At 38.8% G+C, this 20,939-nt stretch overlaps 1 protein-coding gene across 4 annotated transcripts in view; it reads left to right on the top strand.

The window, feature by feature from the left end:
* The window catches only part of LOC114402226 (protein FAM91A1-like), a 36,760-nt gene extending 21,484 nt beyond the window's left edge, over positions 1-15,276 (top strand). For 2 of the 4 annotated variants that reach the window (XR_003664392.1, XR_003664394.1), the window contains 3 exons: positions 10,929-12,537; positions 14,118-14,480; positions 14,754-15,276. Coding sequence is in view for 1 of the 4 variants with exons in the window: in XM_028364720.1 (XP_028220521.1) it covers positions 10,929-12,537; positions 14,118-14,364 (1,856 nt within the window). In the remaining 3 variants the exon portion in view is untranslated. Of the gene's footprint in view, positions 1-10,928; positions 12,538-14,117; positions 14,657-14,753 lie in introns of those variants that run through there. The other 2 variants (XR_003664393.1, XM_028364720.1) reach the window with 2 other exon arrangements.
* The last annotated feature ends 5,663 nt before the right edge of the window (positions 15,277-20,939 follow it).

The raw sequence follows: 20,939 nt of genomic DNA, 5'->3' as shown, positions 1-20,939 counted from the left end.
ATTCAAGCAAGATGGATGAAATGGAGAAAAGCATCGGGGGTGTTATGTGATGCAAAGGTACCGATCAAGCTAAAGGGAAAGTTTTATCGGACTGCGGTAAGACCGGCGATTTTGTACGGAACAAAATGTTGGGCGGTCAAGAGCCAACATGAGAATAAAGTAGGTGTAGCGGAGATGAGGATGTTGCGGTGGATGTGTGGTAAGACTCGACAGGATAAAATTAGAAACGAAGCTATTAGAGAGAGGGTTGGAGTAGCGCCTATTGTAGAGAAGATGGTGGAAAATAGACTTAGGTGGTTTGGGCATGTAGAGAGAAGACCGGTAGACTCTGTAGTGAGGAGAGTAGACCAGATGGAGAGAAGGAAAACAATTCGAGGCAGAGGAAGACCCAAAAAGACTATAAGAGAGGTTATCAAAAAGGATCTCGAACTTAATGATTTGGATAGAAGTATGGTACTTGATAGAACATTATGGCGGAAGTTGATCCATGTAGCCGACCCCACCTAGTGGGATAAGGCGTTGTTGTTGTTGTTGTATTCATCAATTGATTTACTTTCAAGTGAAACCGTGCGCATCACAATTCACAGTTGTCAAGCACGAGATTTTGTATGGAGGTTAAAATACTCATGAATCTTTTCCCAAACCTGATAAGAATGATTCGAGCCAAGGACGCTTAGCAAAACTGATTTCGAGAGAGTGGATTGGAGCCAACCAAGAAGCATTTGGTCTTGAACTTCCCAAGCTTCCTACTTAGGATTCACACGATCAACAATGTGATCATCTTCCATGTGATAGCAAGGCGGAACAACGGGATTGACAACGAAACGCTATAGTGTATACAATTTGATAACCGGTTCTACCTGTTGTCACCAGTGGAGATAGCTCGAATCGTCGAGCTTCTCGGTGATGGAGTTTGGAAAGGATTGAGAGACGAAATTCAAAGGAGCGAAAGCTATGGATGAATGGATCTGGAACTTGTGAAGGCACAATAACTACAAAAGGTTGGCTCTAGATACCATCTTTGACAAAGTGAGAGAGAGTAAGAGAGAAAATTTAGAGAGAACTGATATTATTTTAATTTGAACAAATTAGTTACAAAAAAAAGTATATATAGACCTTCAAACCTCTGAACTAACAATAACAGAAAAGTAACCGCCTAACACCAGTGAGGTGCTGTTAGCAAAAGCTAACAGCCCTTACAAGCATATTACCAGCTGTCTAACACTAGAGAGATGTTGTTAGCAAAAGCTAACAACCCTTACATACATACTACAAAACTGTTTTCACAGTTATGCAAAAACATACTCTAGTACTCTCTCACCGCTTCCATTGAACAACTGAACCCCACCTCCTTCTATGCAACTCAAACCTGCAAAAGATCACACTTGATGCATGTGAAATTATAGAACTACCCCCAATACAAAAACTAGTCTAGGTGCTCTAAAATACAAGACCTGAAAAATCCTACATTACTAAGATACCCTCCCTACACTATAGAGTCCTAAATATAAGGCCCAAAAATAATGAAACCCTAATCTAATATGTACAAAGATGAGTTCATACTTAGCTCATGAGTCCAATATCTATGCTAAGGCTCATGAGAATCCTAGGGCCTTCTGCATTTTTGGCTCAATCTTCTTAGAGTCTTCTATCCAATGTCCTTGGGGGTATAATTGCATCACCTGTCCTCTTCTAATGTTTTTCTGTAGTCCCGCCAAGAAATATCCCATCACTTGATCCTTCGGTATAGATGATGAGCCACCTAGAGTTCAAATTCACTTACATAATACTGTGTCGCGACCATTTTCCCCGAATCTTTGCAGCAACGCTGTACAAAAATCCATCCAAGAAGGATTCTTGAATTTCTTGCGCCAAAATTGGAAGTAGTGCACTGCATTCCCTTCCATGTTGATGAAAGCCAACCGGAGCTTCTCTAAAGGTTTGACTTGCTTCACTTTGAAGAACTTTTCCGCCCTCGCTATCTAGCTCAATGGTTCGATCCCCTCGAAAGTGGGTAATTCCACCTTTTTCATCCAAGCATGAGGCAGCGTGCCTTCCTCCTCGTCAGTACCATAACTTTTAGTTTCTGCATCCTCGAAGACATGATTCTTGTTGACTGAGTGGTTATCTCCATCCTCGGAGACATGATTCTTGAACTGGTGATGATGCTGGTTCAGGGTCTTTGTCATTCTTTGTAGGAGTGGAATCCTGCAACAAGGGAAAACAGGACAACTCAGGAATCTCAACTTCTAGATCTCCCTGAAGCGAAGGACTAGTGAAGAAAGACTCTGTTTCATGAAAAGTGACATCCTTGGAAACAATGACACGACGATTTTGAGAGTGATAACATTCAAACCCCTTTTTGTTTGAGGCATAACCTATGAAGACACATTTGATAGCCCGAGGATCTAACTTTTTCCAATGAGGACCATGAACATGAACAAAGACATAACATCCAAAGACACGATTCTAAAGACTGGTCATAAGGGGAACAGACAGATAAAATGTGATCATGAGTTGAGTAGGACTAACACCATTTAAAACACAAAAGGGTAACCTATTTATTAAGTAGCGGTTAGAGCAACTTCCCCCTAGTAAGACTTAGGAACAGACATTTGGAAGAGTAAAGCTCTAACAACCTCAAGGAGATGTTGATTTTTCCTTTCTGCAACCCCATTTTGTTGAGGGGTATCCACACAATTTAACTCATGAACAACACCGTTATCTTTGAGAAAATTGGAAAGGTTTTGATTCACATACTCTCTCCCATTATCAGAACGCAATTTTTTAATTGGGCTCCCAAATTGTGTTTGAATTATACGGTAAAAATTTACAAACAATTGGAAAACTTCAGATTTGTCTTTCATGAGAAATATCCAGGTAACCCGAGTGCAGTCATCAATAAAAAAAACAAACCACTTTGCACCAAAAGTATTACTGATAGGTGCAGGTCCCCACACATCCGAATGAGCAAGATCAAAAGGTTTAGAACTTTTATTAGTACTTGGAAGAAAAGTTGTTCGATAGTGTTTAGCAAACTCACAAACATCACAATGAAAAGAATGGACTGACATTTTTGTAATCAAAAAAGGAAATAAAGAATTAAGGACACTAAACGGAGGATGACCTAGACGCCTATGATGAAGCCATATTTGGGAGAATGACCAAGGTTATGAACTTGTCTGATTATTGGAAGTGAGAGCATTTTATTTGATGCACTCTGTATTGTCCTCATGTTGCAAGTAGTATAACCCACCCTGTTTTTTAGCAATTTCAATCGTCCTCCTCGTGGCAAGATCCTGGAAAACGCAATGAACGTTGAAAAATGTCACAACACAGTTTAAGTCCTGGGTGATTTTATGAATAGACAAGAGGTTATTAGATAGTTTGAGAACATGGAGCACATTGTTCAAATGAAGGGAAGATTGAAGTTGAATGTTACCACAATCAGTAATGGGGGTATGAGAACCATTAGCGACAGTGATGTGTTGGTTACCAGTTAAAAAGGTGTAGGATGAAAAATAAGAAGAGTGAGGTGTCATATCAGTAGCACTAGAGCCTATAATGCAAATATTTTCAGTACCATAAGCATTAAAGGATACGAAGCTATAACTCTTACCAGTCATGGTTAGGGAACAAGAACTAGATGTCTTACTAAGAGAATTCACAAGGGCCCGTAGACGTTCCAATTTGCTTTTGGCTGTCCATTTGGTCTGTAGCAAGTGAATCTTCGTCCCACAAAAGGCACATCCTCAACCTCTAAATCTACAATCCATACATTAAATTCCTTCATAATACCCTCATCTTGCATCCTTTGACAAGTGCCTATTCTTTCTAAGGGTCTTCTAATACAATTGAAATCTCCTATTATGCACCATAAGCCCCCCATGTTTGCATGCCTTATCTGTCTGATCTTTTTCCACAAATTTCTTTTCAAAACTACATCACATGGCGAGTATATATTCACCATCACGATTTTGCCACCATCCGCTTTCCATATCCCTTCTAGGTAAATGAAACCATCGCCAATCAACATGTTTTTTAGTTTGAATGTCTCCTCATTCCATATACATAGTAATCCTCTAGCACTATTACATACTGGTTGTACCTCCCATCCAGCCTCAGGATCCTCCCATAAAGCTTGGCATACCTTATTGTCTATCACTTCCCTCTTAGTCTCTTTTTTTTTTTTTTTGATCAACAAAAATATTAATATATTGATAGAAGTACCAGATGTACTAAGTACAAAAAATTAGGTCCATACTCATGGTTCCAAAATAAAACTAAAGTAGTTTGAAAATGAACCATAGTATGGCTACATAATAAGGTATCTAAATATCTGCTACAACTCCTACTCAGAGCTACTGAAAGCTAATACAAAAATCCCTCTTTGATGTGACTTGACCATTGGTTAAAGTGAAGTTTGAAATCTTTGTCCAAATTGGTGACCCATGTCCAAGCTAAAAATACTGCATCGTCGAAGAGCTTGCTACCACTAAAAGATTCATTGGAGAAGATAATTCTGTTCCGCATCTTCCATATAGACCAAACAACAGCCGTCCACCAACTTTGCCACCTCTTGCTTCTTATACCTTCCACTTGCACAAAAGAATGCTGAAGAAAATGCTGTACAGGATTGGAAGGAAACACACTACTGATATTCATCCAGGATATAGTCTCCCACCAAATAGGCCGAATCTTTGTGCAGTGGAAAAATAAGTGGGAAACCTCCTCATCCATACCTCCACAGAAAGGGCATGATGCATCCATGATCTGCACTTGCCTTCTTTGCAAATTAGTTTTTGTTGGCAGTCTGTCTTGAAATAATCTCCACGCTAATATAGCTATTTTACTGGGAATCTTCAATTTCCATAATTCCACAAAGACTTCCTCCTTACTTGCAGCTGGTCCCCCTTCCCTTAACATCTGATATGCAGAATGAGTAGAATAGATACCTGATGGGTGTCCAATCCATTCCCAACCATCTTCACCTTGATGCTGGATGATCTTTCCTTCTACCTCTCCAAGGAAGTTGACAGCCAACTCTATTTCACTGTCAAACAGATTTCTCCTCCAAGTAAAATGCCACTCCCACCCATGATCTTTGTGTTCTCCCATCTGTCTAATAGTGTGATGTTGCTGCAATGAAATAAGGTAAAGCCTAGGATACTTTTCTGCTAGTGATATATCTTGGCTTATCCATCTATCCTCCCAAAAATTGATTCTATGACCAGCACCAACCTTCCATCTAAATCCTTCTTGTATTCTCCTTCCTTGGTATGGTTGACAAACGACCCTTTTTAAGTCCCTCCACCATAACGACTGGCTGGCTGCCCTATCCCTTTCCTCCAAACCCCTCCACCCTCCATATTTAGACTCCACTACTTTAATCCAAAGTTCCTGTTGATGGTTTAAGAGATGCCACTTCCATTTGCCTAACTAGGCAATATTAAAAGCGTTGACATCCTTGATACCAAGCCCTCCTCTTTCTTTTGGTAAGCAAACTTTCTCCCAGCTTATCCAAGCAATCTTATTTTGATCATGCCCACCTCCCCAAAGGAATCTACGCTGGATCTTTACTAATTTGGCAGCCACTGATTGAGGTACCCTGAAAAAAGAAAAGAGATAGATAGTAATGGATGTTAGTACGGATTGAATCAGTGTCACTCTCCCCCCAAATGAGATATGCCTTTGTTTCCATTTTGAGAGTTTTCTCTCGCATTTGTGAATAATAGAATCCCACATCCTACCCCGCCTCGGATTGGCCCCGATGGGAATACCCAGATAAACAAAAGGAAAAGCCATCAAGCTACAATTCCAATAATTGGCCGCAAGTTGCTTCCATTGATCTGTTACTCTGAAAGCACCAAAGGAGCTCTTAGCAAAATTGATCTTCAATCCTGATACCAACTCAAAAGACCTTAGCATAACATTTATTGCTTCAACATTCTCCATACATGCTTCTCCGAAAAAAATGGTGTCATCCGCATACTGCAAGATGCTGATAGGCACATTGTTAGCACCAACCAGATAGCCTTTGTACAGGTTTTCCTCCAAAGCCCTCCTCATCAGCCCATTCAATCCTTCTGCGACAATATTAAAAAGAAAGGGTGCTAATGGATCCCCTTGCTGTAGACCCCTTTGAGGTAAGAATTCTGAAGTCGGACTTCCATTCACCAAAACAGAAATAGAGGCGGATTTCACACATCCTTCAATCCACTTGACCCATTGTGGACTAAAACCTGTTCTCTTCAACATATAGAACAAAAAGCTCCTAGATACCGAATCATATGCCTTTTCATAATCCACTTTGAAAACAAGGCAGGATCTATTGCTTCTCTTGGCTTCATCAATTACCTAGTTTGCTATGATTACACTATGAAGAAGCTGTCTCCCTTCAATGAAGGCAGATTGGGACTCATTGATGATAGAAGACATCACCTTCTTCAATCTCTTAGCCAACAATTTAGCTACTATCTTATACATGCACCCAATAAGAGATATGTATGGGTCTGTAATCGTTTAAAATTTGGGGATCAAGCACCTTTGGGATTAACGCTAAGAAAGATGCGTTACAACCCCTTGGGAACACTCCATTTGCATGAAACTCATCCAAAAAGCGAAGCACATCAGGTTTAAGCAGCTCCCAGAATTGCTTTATAAATTTGAAATTGAAGCCATCCGGCCCTGGGCTTCTTTGACTCCCACAGTCCCAAATAGCTTCCCTAATTTCCTCCTCCTGAAAAGGGGCCACCAGTATACTGTTTTGATGCTGAATGATGGTTTGAAAAGAGATGCCATCCAATGTAGGTCTACTGAATACCGGTTCTTGAAATCTTTGTGAGAAAAAATTCCTGACTTCCTCCTTCACCTTCTGTGGCTCATCAATCCATGCCCCATCAATTTTGACCCCTTTAATATAATTATTTCTGCGGTGAGCATTCATCAAGAGGTGAAAGTAACGTGAATTACAATCACCCTCCTTGATCCATCTAGTCCTTGCTTTCTGCCTCAACAACGATTCATGAGCATTTGCTGTTGCCCATAGAGCTTCCTGTAAATGCTTTCTCTTGATATCTTCTTGGGAAGATAGCTGCCTCTGCATTGAATTTTCCTCCAGCTTATTTAATTCAGACTCAATCATTTTGATCTTTTTGAACGTGTCACCATACTCTTCCTTGTTCCAAATCTGCACCCTCTGTTTTAATCTCTTAAATTTTTCCTTGAGCACGAAACCTCCCCAGCCTGGTTGCAAATGAGAGTTCCAGCACTGCTGAACAATTTTCTTAAAGGAGTTATCCGAGAGCCAACAATCCAGGACCCTAAATGGCTGAGGGCCCCAATCAACAGCCTTTGATCGAAGAAGAAGTGGGCAATGATCTGAAAAGTTCCTAGCAAGTGTAATTTGGACACTTGCAGGCCATCTATGCAGCCACTCCGGGGAAACCAAGCACCTATCCAGCCTACTCCTAGACGCACCATTTGGTCTGATCCAGGTAAACTTCCTGCCCAGCCAAGGAACCTCGAGCATCTCCATTTCATGTATCCACTCATTGAATTCGTTGATGCTGTTGTCTATGAGTGTCCTTTGGCTGCTACCAAATCTTTCTTCAGGGTCCCTAATTGAGTTAAAGTCACCCAATATACACCAGAACACCCCTGCTGCTGCTTCTTTTAGATGTTTTACTGCCTCCCATAACGATCTCTTACCATGAATGTCACATGGTGAGTAAATCGTAATTATGTTGATCTGTTGAGCTTCTCTAACCAATTCCCCTTCCAAAAAAATAAAACCATTACCTATAACTTTCCTCTGAAGTCTAAATGAGTTTTCACACCACATGCACAAAATACTCCCTGCTGTATTAGTAGCAGGCTGCATCTCCCATGACACCTCTGCATCCCCCCAAATCGCCTGACACATAGCTTTGTCTATGAATTCTTTCTTCGTTTCTTGAAGACAGATCATATCTGGTCCCTCCAATTTTCTTAATCTTCTTATTGCTGCCCACTTTATGCCCCTCCCCAAACCCCTTACATTATATGAGAGAATATTCATTAAAACCTTGTGCTGACATCCCTCTTAGTCTCTTGTAGACATAACATATCTATTCTTTCTTTTTTGACTAGTTATCTGATGGAGGCCCACTTTAACCCCCTCCCTAGCCCCTTATATTGTATGTTATAATCTTCATTAATCCTCTGCACTATTTCCCTTCCTCTGCCCCTCTCCCTTATCCCTTTCTTCCATGCTCATCATTTTGCATACCATTATGTCCTCCTGATTACAGCATTTGACTCCCAAATATTTTGCCATATCCCAATTACTTGCAGCTTCTTTTACCAACTCACATTTTGTAGGGCTCCTAGCTGACTTTAAAATAGCTGTTTTGTAATCATCATCGTGCCTTTCCTCCCAGCTTATAATTTCTTTCAGTCCGCTACCCCTTAGCAATTTTGGGGATGTCTCGTGGTTAGTTTTGCTGGAAGTGAGCTCCTTTCCTAAGCTGCTATTTTGTTGCTGTTGCTGATCATTTTGGGGCCCAATTATTTCTTTGGGTCCATTTGTCTCTTTGGGTCCAGCTTCCTTTTTGCACCACCTGTTCTGCTGCTGTTGCTGATTATTTTGAGGCCCAATTATTGTTTTGGGTCCATTTGTCTCTTTGGGTCCAACTTCCTTTTTGCATCACCTATTTCTAGAGTATACCTTCCACTTAGGGTCAGGCCCATTTATGTTACAGCCCACCATTTGATATCTGTCCCTTTCTTTCCTCTTTTTTTTGTTTGTGGGCCCTGTAGTAGACAGAGCTTCTTTTCTGTCCTCTGAACCAGCACGTGCCTGTTCCCCCTTTAATTCAAAATTCTGGGTTAGTTGTGGGCCCCTTTCTTCTCTATTTTTTCCTTTGTTACCTCTGTTTCTGTTCTTCTCTTCAACAACCACAGTACCATTCACCATTCCTGCGTCAACCTCTGCTGCCCCTACCTCCTGACATCTATCATCTTTTCCATATCTGTCCTTATCACCAAGCTGGCTTGCCAGAGTGGGTGTGTCGTCCGCCAGCATCACATAGAGACTCAACCCCATGGCTGGTACTGTTGTCGCTAGGCCTAATGTTGATTGGTCTACTTGGCAGAGGGTCCTGACTAATATCCAGGGGTCTTTGTTTAATACATTGACCATCGGACAATAGATTCTCCCCTTAGCTTCTGTGCTGGTAACTCTCTGATGCTCCCACGTCCATGGCTGCTGCCAAAGACTCACCAACATACGTTTTGTATTCCGACATCAGGCTCTGTCCCGTGTCACTCTCGTCTGACGATATTTCCTTCGAGGATCCTGTGAAGTTGTCCCCATTGCATTTACATTTACAGGGGCTGTAGCATGTCTCCTCCACGATATTAATGATGTATTAGACCTCGTTAATGGACGCCAGCACCTTGGGGTTAATTGTGGGGTGCCATGATGTCTTAATGAGCACTCTTGCCTTATCTAGGCGTTAGAGGTCTACAGCGTCGTCATCAATCTTGACCACTTCACCCACCACCCCCGCAATCTTTTTGATATTTTCCATGTTCCATGCGTGTAACGGGACTCCCCAGCATAGGACCCAAACCAACCTGAAACCAGACTTCATGGTTGGGCTCCATTTCTCCAATGTATGAAACATGGACAAACCACTTTCGTCTTCTTCCCTGCACAAATCTTCTGCTCTGGTATCACTAAGGCCCATGAGTAGTACCATATCACCACCAAGGTACTTAGGCCTAACGTCCTCACCTCTGTCCCACATCAGTTCTTCCTCTAATCTATCGACCGCCGTCAGGTTTCATAACCTGCCAACCCATGCGTCACTGAACCATGTCCTCTGTTTGATGGGTATCATTAGCTGTATTGACGAGTGGGATGGTTGCATCATCGCCTGTTTATGTGTCGGGATCGATCTCTTTGTTGTCATCTTGCTGCCTGTCGCAACCGCTTCTGCGTACGAAACTGTTAATGTATTTCGTTGAGGATATTGATTCCAAGCTCCTCTATTCCACATTGTTTGTGTTGTTTTCATCCTGCCTATGTTCTCGTCTCGCTTTGCTAGCTTATCCCTTTGATGTCCCTTGTTGTATTGATCAGTGATGCTGGTTTTCCTTGTCAGCTTTCGTTCCCTTCCATGTTGCTCTAACTGCCTCTCAAGTTTTCGAACATCTTCAACCCCTTTGAATGGCACGAAACCGTATCTCCTCCCACTTCCGTTTCTATTTTTTGCGATGAATATCTCCCTGACGTCGCCCCATTTTTTAAATTCGAACCATAAATCCTTTTCCCCCATATCTTCTGGAAATCACGTGAAGTAGAAGGAAGACACATCTAATGTGTCCCTCCAGTTTTTCTGCCTCCCCTCACCTGGTCGTGCCACCACTATCGCCACATCGCGTCGATCGTACCCTTTCTCAACATAGCTGAGACATGGTCGCTCTCTTACCCACTCGCTGTTTCGCTCCTTCAGCCTCTCTCTCTCTCTCTCTCTCTCTCTCTCTAGACTCTCTAGACATATCGCTAAATTTAACACCTCAAGTATGCATGCTTGATATGCATATAACTAACTCAAGGAGCTCCCAATTAAGGAAAGAAATACAATGGAACAAAATCTGTACAAATCAAAATACAATGGAACAAAATCTGTACAAATAAAAAAAATCAAATCTGTACTAATTAAAAAATGAAATCTGTGCTAATTATGGAATGTATCACAACACTAAGATTACTGATTAGTGATTAATAAATCTGTGTTTTAGTTCTATTTCAAAGTTGTAAAATTTTCTTTTTGGTCTATCTATTGTGAGCATGTTTGTCTTCTATCTTCTGTGTCTGAGAATTTATTCGTATGTCTATGTCTATAGTCTAACCAAAATCATTCTTCCTGCGGAACTGTCAGGCCTGAAATCTCATGCTGTTACACTCTATGAAGCGGGTAAATTGGGTCATGCCAGTATTGCTGATCTTTGCAAGGATCTTAGCACTCTGGAAGGTGCCAAATTTGAGGGAGAACTGCAGGAATTTGCAAATCATGCATTTAGCTTGCGTTGTGTATTAGAATGTCTACAATCAGGTGGAGTTGCTTCTGATGCAAAAGTGGGTGAAGATAAGATGAATTTGGTTACTGTAAGCAATGATGAGCCTAGTTCTCCAATATCTGAAATCTCTCTGACTGACAAATCAGGAGAATCTGGTATTACAGAAGCTGGGATGAATAATTATGATATATTAAGTTCAGATTTAGAGAAGTTAGTAGAGGCTCTTGCTTCCACTGAAGCTGCTCCTAGTAATATGGTTGGTGGAACCTGTTCTATTCCTTTTGAAGGTGATGGTAGTCATGTACAGGAAGCCAATGAAGATGGAAATCTCCAGAATAATGACAAACTTATGGTAGAAGAGTCAGATGTTGGAACTGAAATGTTAAAAAGAAAAAAGAAATATCGTGTAGACATTCTCCGCTGTGAAAGCTTGGCTTCTCTTGCACCGGCAACCCTTGATCGATTGTTTGTTCGTGATTATGATGTAGTTGTGTCCATAGTGCCTCTTCCTTTTTCATCAGTTCTTCCTGGATCCACAGGTCTGGTTCATTTTGGTCCCCCCTCGTATTCTTTTATGACTCCTTGGATGAAATTGGTATTGTATTCAACTGTAGCTAGTGGGCCTCTATCAGTTGTTCTGATGAAAGGACAGTGTCTGCGCTTCCTTCCTGCTCCATTGGCTGGTTGTGAGAAAGCTCTAATATGGTCTTGGGATGGTTCCACAGTAGGAGGGTTGGGAGGGAAGCATGAAGGAAATTTAGTAAAGGGAAGTATACTCCTACATTGTTTAAATTCACTTCTTAAACATTCAGCTGTGCTGGTGCAGCCTCTAAGTAGGTTTGACCTTGATGAATCTAGTAAGGTGATTACAGTGGATATCCCTTTGCCCTTAAAGAATTCTGATGGATCAATTATCTCTGTTGGAAAAGAGTTAGGATTATGTGAAGGGGAAAGTTCAAAACTGAAGTCTCTCCTGACTAATTTGGCAAACAAGATGGAACTGTGGACAGTTGGGTATATTCGCCTACTGAAATTATATAATGTACGAGAATCAAACCAGTTCTCACCTGAAGAGAAGTATGAATGGGTTCCGTTGAGTATTGAATTTGGGATGCCACTATTCAGTCCAAAGGTGTGTAATAATATATGTCAAAGGGTTGTTTCTTCTGAGTTACTTCAATCTGACTCATTTGAAGAACACCGTCATGCAATGCAAAACTTAAGGAAAAACTTGTGTGACATTTGTGCTGAGTACCAAGCAACAGGTCCTGCTGCAAAGGTTCTTTACCAGAAGGAGAAAGCTAAGGAATCCTCACGACAACTTATGAATTATGCTAGTGGAAGGTGGAATCCGCTCATGGACCCTTCTTCTCCAATTTCAGGGGCCTCAAGTGAACATCAAAGGTTAAAACTGGCAAATCGACAACGCTGCCGAACTGAAGTTTTAAGCTTTGATGGCAGCATTCTTAGGTTTGTTAACTTCTAAATATTTAATTCTTGAAGATTACTGAATTTTCTTATCAGATTAATGAATGGATTCTTCTAGCATTTTTAGACAAACATAAAATCAGTTACTTTGTCATAAATAATCACCTAGCTTCTTCTGTAATCTAATCCAGTGATTGTAAACATTTTTTGTGATACATTCTAAATTAAGAGTACAAAATTTACAACTGTGGTGGTGGCGCAATGAAGGTGAATAGAATATCATCAATAGTTAGATGTTTTTTTGTAGCATATCATACGTGGTGACGGTACGGGGGCTGCCTGCCTAGATACAGTTTAATCCCCTAATCATATTGTTCTTGTAATTCTTAAGATGGTGTTAGAGCATTTTTCAACCCATCTCTCCCATCAAAATCCTAAATCTGCTGTCCCACTGCTCAATGACAAATCCTTCATCATTGCTTGTCAATGCTAGTGACAAGTCTGCCTTTATATGACCCTTTCTGATGGGTTTTCACTGTAAATAAACTTTCCAGCAACAGCAAATTTCAATCTGGTCTGGTAACCCCTGGATCAGAATTGCCTTCTCTTGACACCAAACTCAGTTTTGCTGCTGTCCTCTCCATGTCCTACTGCTTTTTGGTACTTATCTTGGCTATTTCAAATTGCTGGTCCCATGATTTTTGTGTATATTGTGCACATATCATCGTGTGCACAGTTTAATATTCCATGTGTTTCTCTCATTTTTGTTAATTTTTCTTTGACTCAGCATAATTTGAGATGTTTCCAGTGTCCTGGGTTTCTGAGGCTGTTCCCGCATATTCTGCTGCCTAAAATCTCAGCAATATCGGCATTTATAACTGTTCCGGGGTAAATATTCATTTCACTTATAAAGCAATGTCGACTTGGGTTTCTGAGGCTGTTCCCGCATATTCTGCTGCCTAAAATCTTAGCAATATCGGCATTTATAACTGTTCCGGGGTAAATATTCATTTCACTTATAAAGCAATGTCAACTTGGGGGCAACTATTCCGGGATAAATATTGACTTATCGCCTCCTAAGGGTCACCCTAAGTCGGAAATCTGAATAAGAACCGACTTAAGGCGTGTTACCCATAAGACGACAGAGCCGAAATCACCACTGAACCTAAGAGAGTAAGGATCCAAATACAAACTAGTAGTCTGACACGTGGCAAAGGAGGACCTTGCTAATCACTCTATAAATACACAATTTGTAACCGAATACAACTAACACACCCATTTCATACTGAATCATAGAGATACTCTTTCTCAAACTCTCTCGATCTCCTTACTCTTTTGAATCTCATTCTCTGTACCCTGTGTGACCCACACCATAACAATAACCGTGCAGTGGTTTTATGTTATTGGTATCCATTGGTTGTTTCCTTGTTCTTTTTTTTCTTTTTATTATGTGTGTGAATATGGTTGGAGTAGTTTAAAATTAAAATGGGGATATTTTATACAAACTCAAGTCATTAATAAACCTGGTATAATTCCTTCCATCTGTTCATTATAGCTCATAATTTTGGTTTCGTAATCATTCAAATTCTCAGAAACTATATACTTTTGGATGGTGCATGCAGATCTTATGCTTTAACTCCTGTTTATGAAGCTGCTACAAGGCCCATTGAAGAAGCTACTCAAGCCAACACAATAAAAGCTGAAACAGATGAGTGTGATAGTAAAGAAGTAATCCTTCCTGGAGTAAATCTTATTTTTGACGGTTCTGAGTTGCATCCGTTTGATATAGGTGCCTGCCTCCAGGCACGTCAACCTATTTCTTTAATAGCAGAGGCAACAGCTGGCTCAGCATCTTTAGCAACCAAATAGTTCTGCAGTTAACATAGGTTACACCACTTCGAAGTGCATGAATGGTAATGCTACTGTTTGGTTTGTTACCATCTTCGAAATTCTTCGTTGCCCTTATAGTTGGGCTCTGATTGAAGGTAAGTTTCACATTTTCCCTGTTGTAACACTGTTTTAGTTGTTAAAAACTACCAACCTTGTCGAAGTGCCACCAGCAACCTCTTAAGTCTTTGAAACAAAAATGTATAATATGATTCCCTAACAGATTTCCAGAACTTGCAAATAAAATTTCTGTTTCCAAGGAATTCCTTTCTAATTGCTCTGCATTTTCTACAATTTAATCCTAATCATTTAATTTTTTGTGTCAATTTCATGCTTTTAAATTAGATTGTATGATCTTTTAATAAATGCAGGCTGCATTTGTTTTGGGTTTTGCTAGATCAAGAAATTCACGTCAGTTAGAGGCAAGAACTGAAGAACTGTGTAACCGTTGTTAATCAAGTTCATAGATGTACAACAATATTATTTTTACATGCTTGCAGCAAACGGACATTGAGCCACCGTAATTCATATTGGAGAAAAATATGGCCTACGAAACATCATTATTGCGTTCCGTTTTTAAAAATGTGAATTCAGGAAAAATATCGAGCCTGATTAATCTTTTTGCGACACGTCCGTTGCAGATAAGAACTATTGCTTGTCCTGACCGAGAACGTCAAGATCATTCAAAGATTAAAATTAGAACGGCCAGCCAAGTGTTAGATATTCTTTTATTTTCCAAGACCTTTTAGCAACCCAAATTGATTCTTCTAAGAGATACATTGAATATCAAGTTGGTCATTTTACAAATTCAGAAATGAGGCTAGTTCAATGTTTATAGATTCTGATTTCTTTCGAGACTACCTAAATTAGACTGATACTAGAATGTTTTGTAGAGCGTACTCATAAAATTCACTAATTAGAATGAGAATACCTACAAAAAGAAAGAGCCAATACAACGCATGGTCATCCAAAACATAAAAATGCAAATAGAATGTGTTGCGTGAAATAATTAGCCAACATGATCCCAAAATCGATCAATTGATTTGGTAGTTGGTGCCGAGGAGAATTTGCTTTTCAAGAGATGGGTTTCTAAGTTACTAAAATAAACACTGGCAGGTTAAAAAATGAAGAAATTGAGATTTGCAAAAAAAAAAAAAGAGTAAAAAGTAAAGACAAAGCTATAAAAGTGGTATAGATAAATTACAAGATGAATTACCAAGGTGTCTAATTCAATTGGTTAAGCAAGGTGTATGATTGTTGTAAATCTTTAAGGTGTATGATTGTTGTAAATCTTTTGGTCCTGTGTTCAATTTCTACGGATAAAAAAAAATTTGTTGTAAAAAAAATAAATTGTAAGATAACATGAGTTTGAATTGGATTGATTGTGTTGTTCAAAATTAAGTCCAAGGACTATTCGACTAAAAACTAGATATTCTACTCGGTAACTGACGGTTGGAACTTCATGAAATTGACTTTACATTGATTCAATTTATTCTAGTGATTCATTCAACTAATTTGTGAGTTCAACTAATTGTTGCATACTAATCTTCTAGTAACTGCTCATAATTGCTTCACTTGAAATCAAAGTATGTTCTTCATCTTTTGAAATACATTAGATTTGTGTTATGAATTTTAAACAAGTGGTAGACGATTCCTATTTTTAAAGAGCACACCTTTTAATTACTTTTAATTGTTGTTTCTAATATTTAAATTAAAAAAAAAAAGCTTCTGGAATCATGCACAACCACCTTATCGTCATTGAATCATGCACAATTTAAAAAAAGGGTTAATTAAGTTTAGTCCCTAAACATTTACGAAATTCGGTTTTTAGTACCTAAACGCTTGTTTGATTGGTCAGTGTCCCTCAACTTTTTCTCAAATTGACTGCTTCAGAAATAGGATGGTGCAATCCTACCCCGCAAGGGCATTGCATAGAAGCCTCCAAGTAGATTGGGCCAGAGATGTAAGAGAAGGCTCTAGGGTTCTCATGAACGTTAGGGTAGATTTCGGGCCTATGGGCTAAGTATGAGTCTGCTTATCTTTGTACATATTAGATTAAGGTTTCATTAATTTTGGGCCTTGTATTTAGGGCTGCATAATATAGGTAAGGTACCCTAGAAATGTAGAATTTTTCGGCCCTTATATTTTAGGGCACCTAGACTAGTTTTTGTATTAGGGGTAGTTTTGTAATTTCACATGCATTAAGTGAATATTTGATGTGTGTGGTTGGAAATAAATTTAATAGAATTGGGAGAAGTCCAATCCAATTAAATTTTAGAGGGGGAGGTGAGCATTTGCTTGCTACACCCCATTACCACATCATATAGTCACACTTTGTGCATGTCCTTCATGCTTTACATGCCTCATGACACCTAAGCACACTTAGTGAAGAATCTTGGACTAGGAGGCTCCAAAATTTGGCTCCACAAATTCAAGTGAAATTTGAATAGAAATTCAAATTTCCCTCCAATTTTGTGTGACACTAAGGCTATAAATAGAAGCCATGTGTGTGCATTTTTTTCAACTTTGATCATTTGAAAATTAAACTTCAGATTTCAGAGCTCTTTTAGAGCACAAAATTTCGTGCTCTTCCTTCCTCTCCCTTCATTCATCTCCTTCTTCCTCCAAGCTCTTATCCATGGCCTCCTATGGTGGTGAGCTTCTTCTAGACTCATCTTCTCCTTGAAGTGGCGTCTCCTCTCTCTCTTCCTTCTCCATTCCGCTGTCATTCATCTTCCAAGAAACAAATGAATCCATTGATGAAGAAGATCCTAGGCCTACAAGCTTCAATGGAGCTTACATCATGTGGTATCAAGAGCATATTCATCTAGGTGATGTTCTTTTGCTTCCTCTATCTTTTTGTTCGGTGAATTCTCTTTAATTCCTTTTTCTTCATCTTATTCTTCATGTATATCCTCCATTGTCTTGTGGTTTGGTGCTGTTTAGAGTAGATTCAAAAAAAATAAACCGATTAAATCTTAGATTTACACTTGTTCTTGCATTTCTATGGTTTAAATTTTGTAGATCTACTCTTGAATCATGTTTTTGTGTTGATTTTAGGTTCTATCACTTTTCATTCATAATATTCTTGTGCTGAACCTTAGATCTAAATTTTATTCCAAAATATTGATTAGAAAAAAAACACAAAAATATAAGTGTAAATCACTTAATCCATGTTGTCTTAGAGTCATGTTTAGTCTTAGTAATTGTCACATTATGTTCTAAGTTTGTGTTGAATTTTTATTTTTGTTGATTGAATTTTAGATACATTTGTTCATGTATTCTTGTCATTCTTAGCCTTTCTTTTGAATTTTGAGTCTAATTCATGCATGTTATTTAGTTCATAACATGTTCTAAATCAATTCCTAGATGTAGTCTTGTTGTTGAACTCTTTTTTTTTTGTTTTCTAAGTTTCCTACATGATGCCTATAATGAAGTTGAGTTGTGGTGCTGAGTTGTGGCTGGATTTGTGAATCAAAATAAGTCTTAAGCTCTCTTTAATTGTGTTATTCAAGATAATTGAGCATAAGCAAACACAAATTGTAACTATCCAAGCCTTAAGCAACATAAACACTACTCTTGATTTCTAGGTTGAAATCGCTGGTGCTGACAACTTGAACATACAAACTTGTATAAATTACTGGGAATTGGTCACTATGTTTTTTGAGCTGAAATTTTTACTGAATTTTCTAGACATCTAGAAACAAATTATGAATAAAAAACCAAGCAATTTGGATTAAAGGAAAAAATAATAAAAATCACACAAGTTGGCTGAAAAATAAGTGTCCAGGAAAAAAAAGTGAAAGGGAAGTGTGCTTGTTGTTTTGGCTCAAAATTTGTTCTATAATTAGTGCCTATTTTATACCAATCCTAGTTCTGAAATTTCAATTGAAAATTAGTGTGAAAAAAAAAGTGTCAAAACTAGAGGTTTCTTGAATCTTTTTGTTTTTTAGTTTTTCTACTCTACCCTAAAGCCATTCTAGGTTTCTCTTTGAGTCCTATCTTGCTTTTGTGTGTTTTTTATTGCTTTAATTGTTGAATAATCCTTGAAAATTTGTCTTGTTAAATATCTATTGGTTTAGCTTTCATTTCATTTTTTTTGTCATTGGTTATTGATTGTCTCTTTGTTTCCTTGCTTGTGAGTTGCCATATAGGGAATTGGAAAGGAGGATTGGTGTCAGACCTTGAAGAATTTGGGTCAAGAAGCAAGGGGCCAACCACCTTAAGAGCTATTGGACTAAGAATCACTCCAAATTGAGTGAAACACCAAAGAGAGAATAGCCACCACAATTGAGGACATTTTTTTGTAATTTTGTAATTGGCAATTTGCTTTGGTTTCAAATTTTGTAACAAAAGGGCCTTTCATTGGAAGTAAGTTGGGAGCCTCCAATAGGTCACCCCACTTCCATTTGTGTGTAATAATTTTAGGCAATTTTCCCTTAGGATAGTGAGTGTTTTGTTGGGAACCTTAAATGAGATCATCCAAACACTCTTAGGATCCACCTAGTTTGCATTTCTTGCACTTTAGTTTCTTGCTTACTTTCAGAGCTTATTACCTTTATGTTCCATTGTCAAACCACCTAGATAGCTTGCCTTTTACCAATTAGTTTTTACCTTATCTTTCACACCTCTTTTAGTGTTTATTTTGGCTAGTTTCAACCATAGGTTCTTTGACCTTTTGTTTTCAAACCCCCAACAAGAAAGAACCACAACTTAGGAACCAACATGAGTCTTCATTCTTCATCTAGTGTTAATGGTGAGGGTTCTACTCCTAAGGACCCCTTGTATAAGATATTAGATGAGTTGAGATCCCTTAAGTTGTGGAAAGAAAGACAAGAGAGAAAAGAAAAAGGAAAAAAAAAGAGTGAAAGAAATAAGTCAAGATGAAAGAGAGAAAATAAGAGAGGAAGAAAGAAGAAAAATAATGAAAGAAATGAAAAGAGAAAAACATGCCTCCTATAGTAGTCATAACTCTTGCAAGAGCCTAAGTGAAGAACTTCGTGACTATTATGAAGGAAGGCATAAGTCACATCTTAGACCTCACTCCCATAGGAGAGAAAATGAAAGAAAACCTCAAGAGGCTAACATTAACCTCCCATACTTCCATGGGAAGGACAATGTAGAGGCTTACTTGGATTGGGAAATAAGGATAGAGCAAAAACTTAAAAGAAAGTCTACTTTAAAATCTTATGGATCTCATTCTTATCCAAAGAAAGACCAAGGTCTAGGCATCTTAGGGGCAGCACCTTCTAAGCCCAAAGATGATAAGGGGAAGACAATAGAAAAACAACCCCCTAAGGCTAGTATGCAAGAAAAGACTAGCTCTATAAAGTGCTTTAAATGTCTTGGAAGAGGACACATTACTTCTCAATGCCCCACCAAGAAAACCATGATTATGAGGAGCCAAGACATTTATAGTAGCCAAGATGAGGCTACTACTTCACCTTCCTCTAGTGAAAGTGAAGAAGCAAAAGGGGAAGAATCTAGTGAAGAAATCTACCTCCAAGAAGGACAACCTTTAATGGTTAAGGAGGAGTGTAAAGAGGTAAGTGTCTCCTCCAAGAGGTTAACTAAGAAGGAAAGATATTTTGAAATAAAGACAAATATTAAAGAAATTTCCCCTCTTAGATAACCTCCACATTTTCTCCTTTGTAAAAAGACACTTGTTAGCATTGCCACACCTCTTGGGCTTGAGTTTATTCCTCAAGTAAAGGAGTTGTTGAATGAGGGTTTGGTTTGCAAGAGCTTAAATCCTTGTGCTTTGTTGGTGTCCAAAATAGGTATTATTAGGCACCAAATTTCTAAAATAGGTGGTATGATGAATGTTTTGAGTGGTGCAACCCTCTTTTGTAAAATCACTCGTGCACCCAACATCTTCATGATTTGTGTACATAGGACTCATTAGGTAGGTTTCTTCTTATTTTTAGTTTCAATACAAACTTAGGTACTCATATGGGACACCTTAGGTTTGTCATACTTTTTGGTAGAAATAATCAACATGAAAATACAGAAAAAGGTATGTTTTATTGTATTACTGATCGAGGCCGTACCCGAATCAAATAAACATTAAAATGCAGTAACTATGAAGTGATCCTAGGTCGTTTCCCAAAGAGCAATGACTAACCAAATGTTCATAATATGCTTCGTTATAACAGTAACAATTGAGGGGGGGTTGTTTGTTTTGTGAATTAAAGAACAAGCGAACTGGAATACGAAATTAATAGTATTAAAAACGTGTTGTTTCCTCTAATTCAGAAGCCATTCTCTTGTCCTTGGTTATGAAGAATTCGTCCATAACAGTTAACCACTTAATCCAACCCTATGTTAATTGACTAAGCAAAAATCAACTTAGGGTTGTCAATACGTGATTAGGCAACACATATACCAATTAGCCCTTTGTTCATTAAGCATGAACGTAAGTTAAGCACAGAGGCAATTAATCGAACACGAAGCGTGCATAGATTAACATTAACGAATGTGAGTTAATTGGTGAAGGGAAAACTGTTAGGAACCTACATTATAAACAAAACCTCGAAGAGAGTTAAGCTTTGTCCTCA

Source organism: Glycine soja, chromosome 20, assembly GCF_004193775.1.
Source record: "Glycine soja cultivar W05 chromosome 20, ASM419377v2, whole genome shotgun sequence".
Classification (NCBI taxonomy): domain Eukaryota; kingdom Viridiplantae; phylum Streptophyta; class Magnoliopsida; order Fabales; family Fabaceae; genus Glycine; species Glycine soja.
The sequence above is the reverse complement of the archived record's forward strand: the minus strand, read 5'-3'. Positions and strand labels throughout refer to the sequence as shown.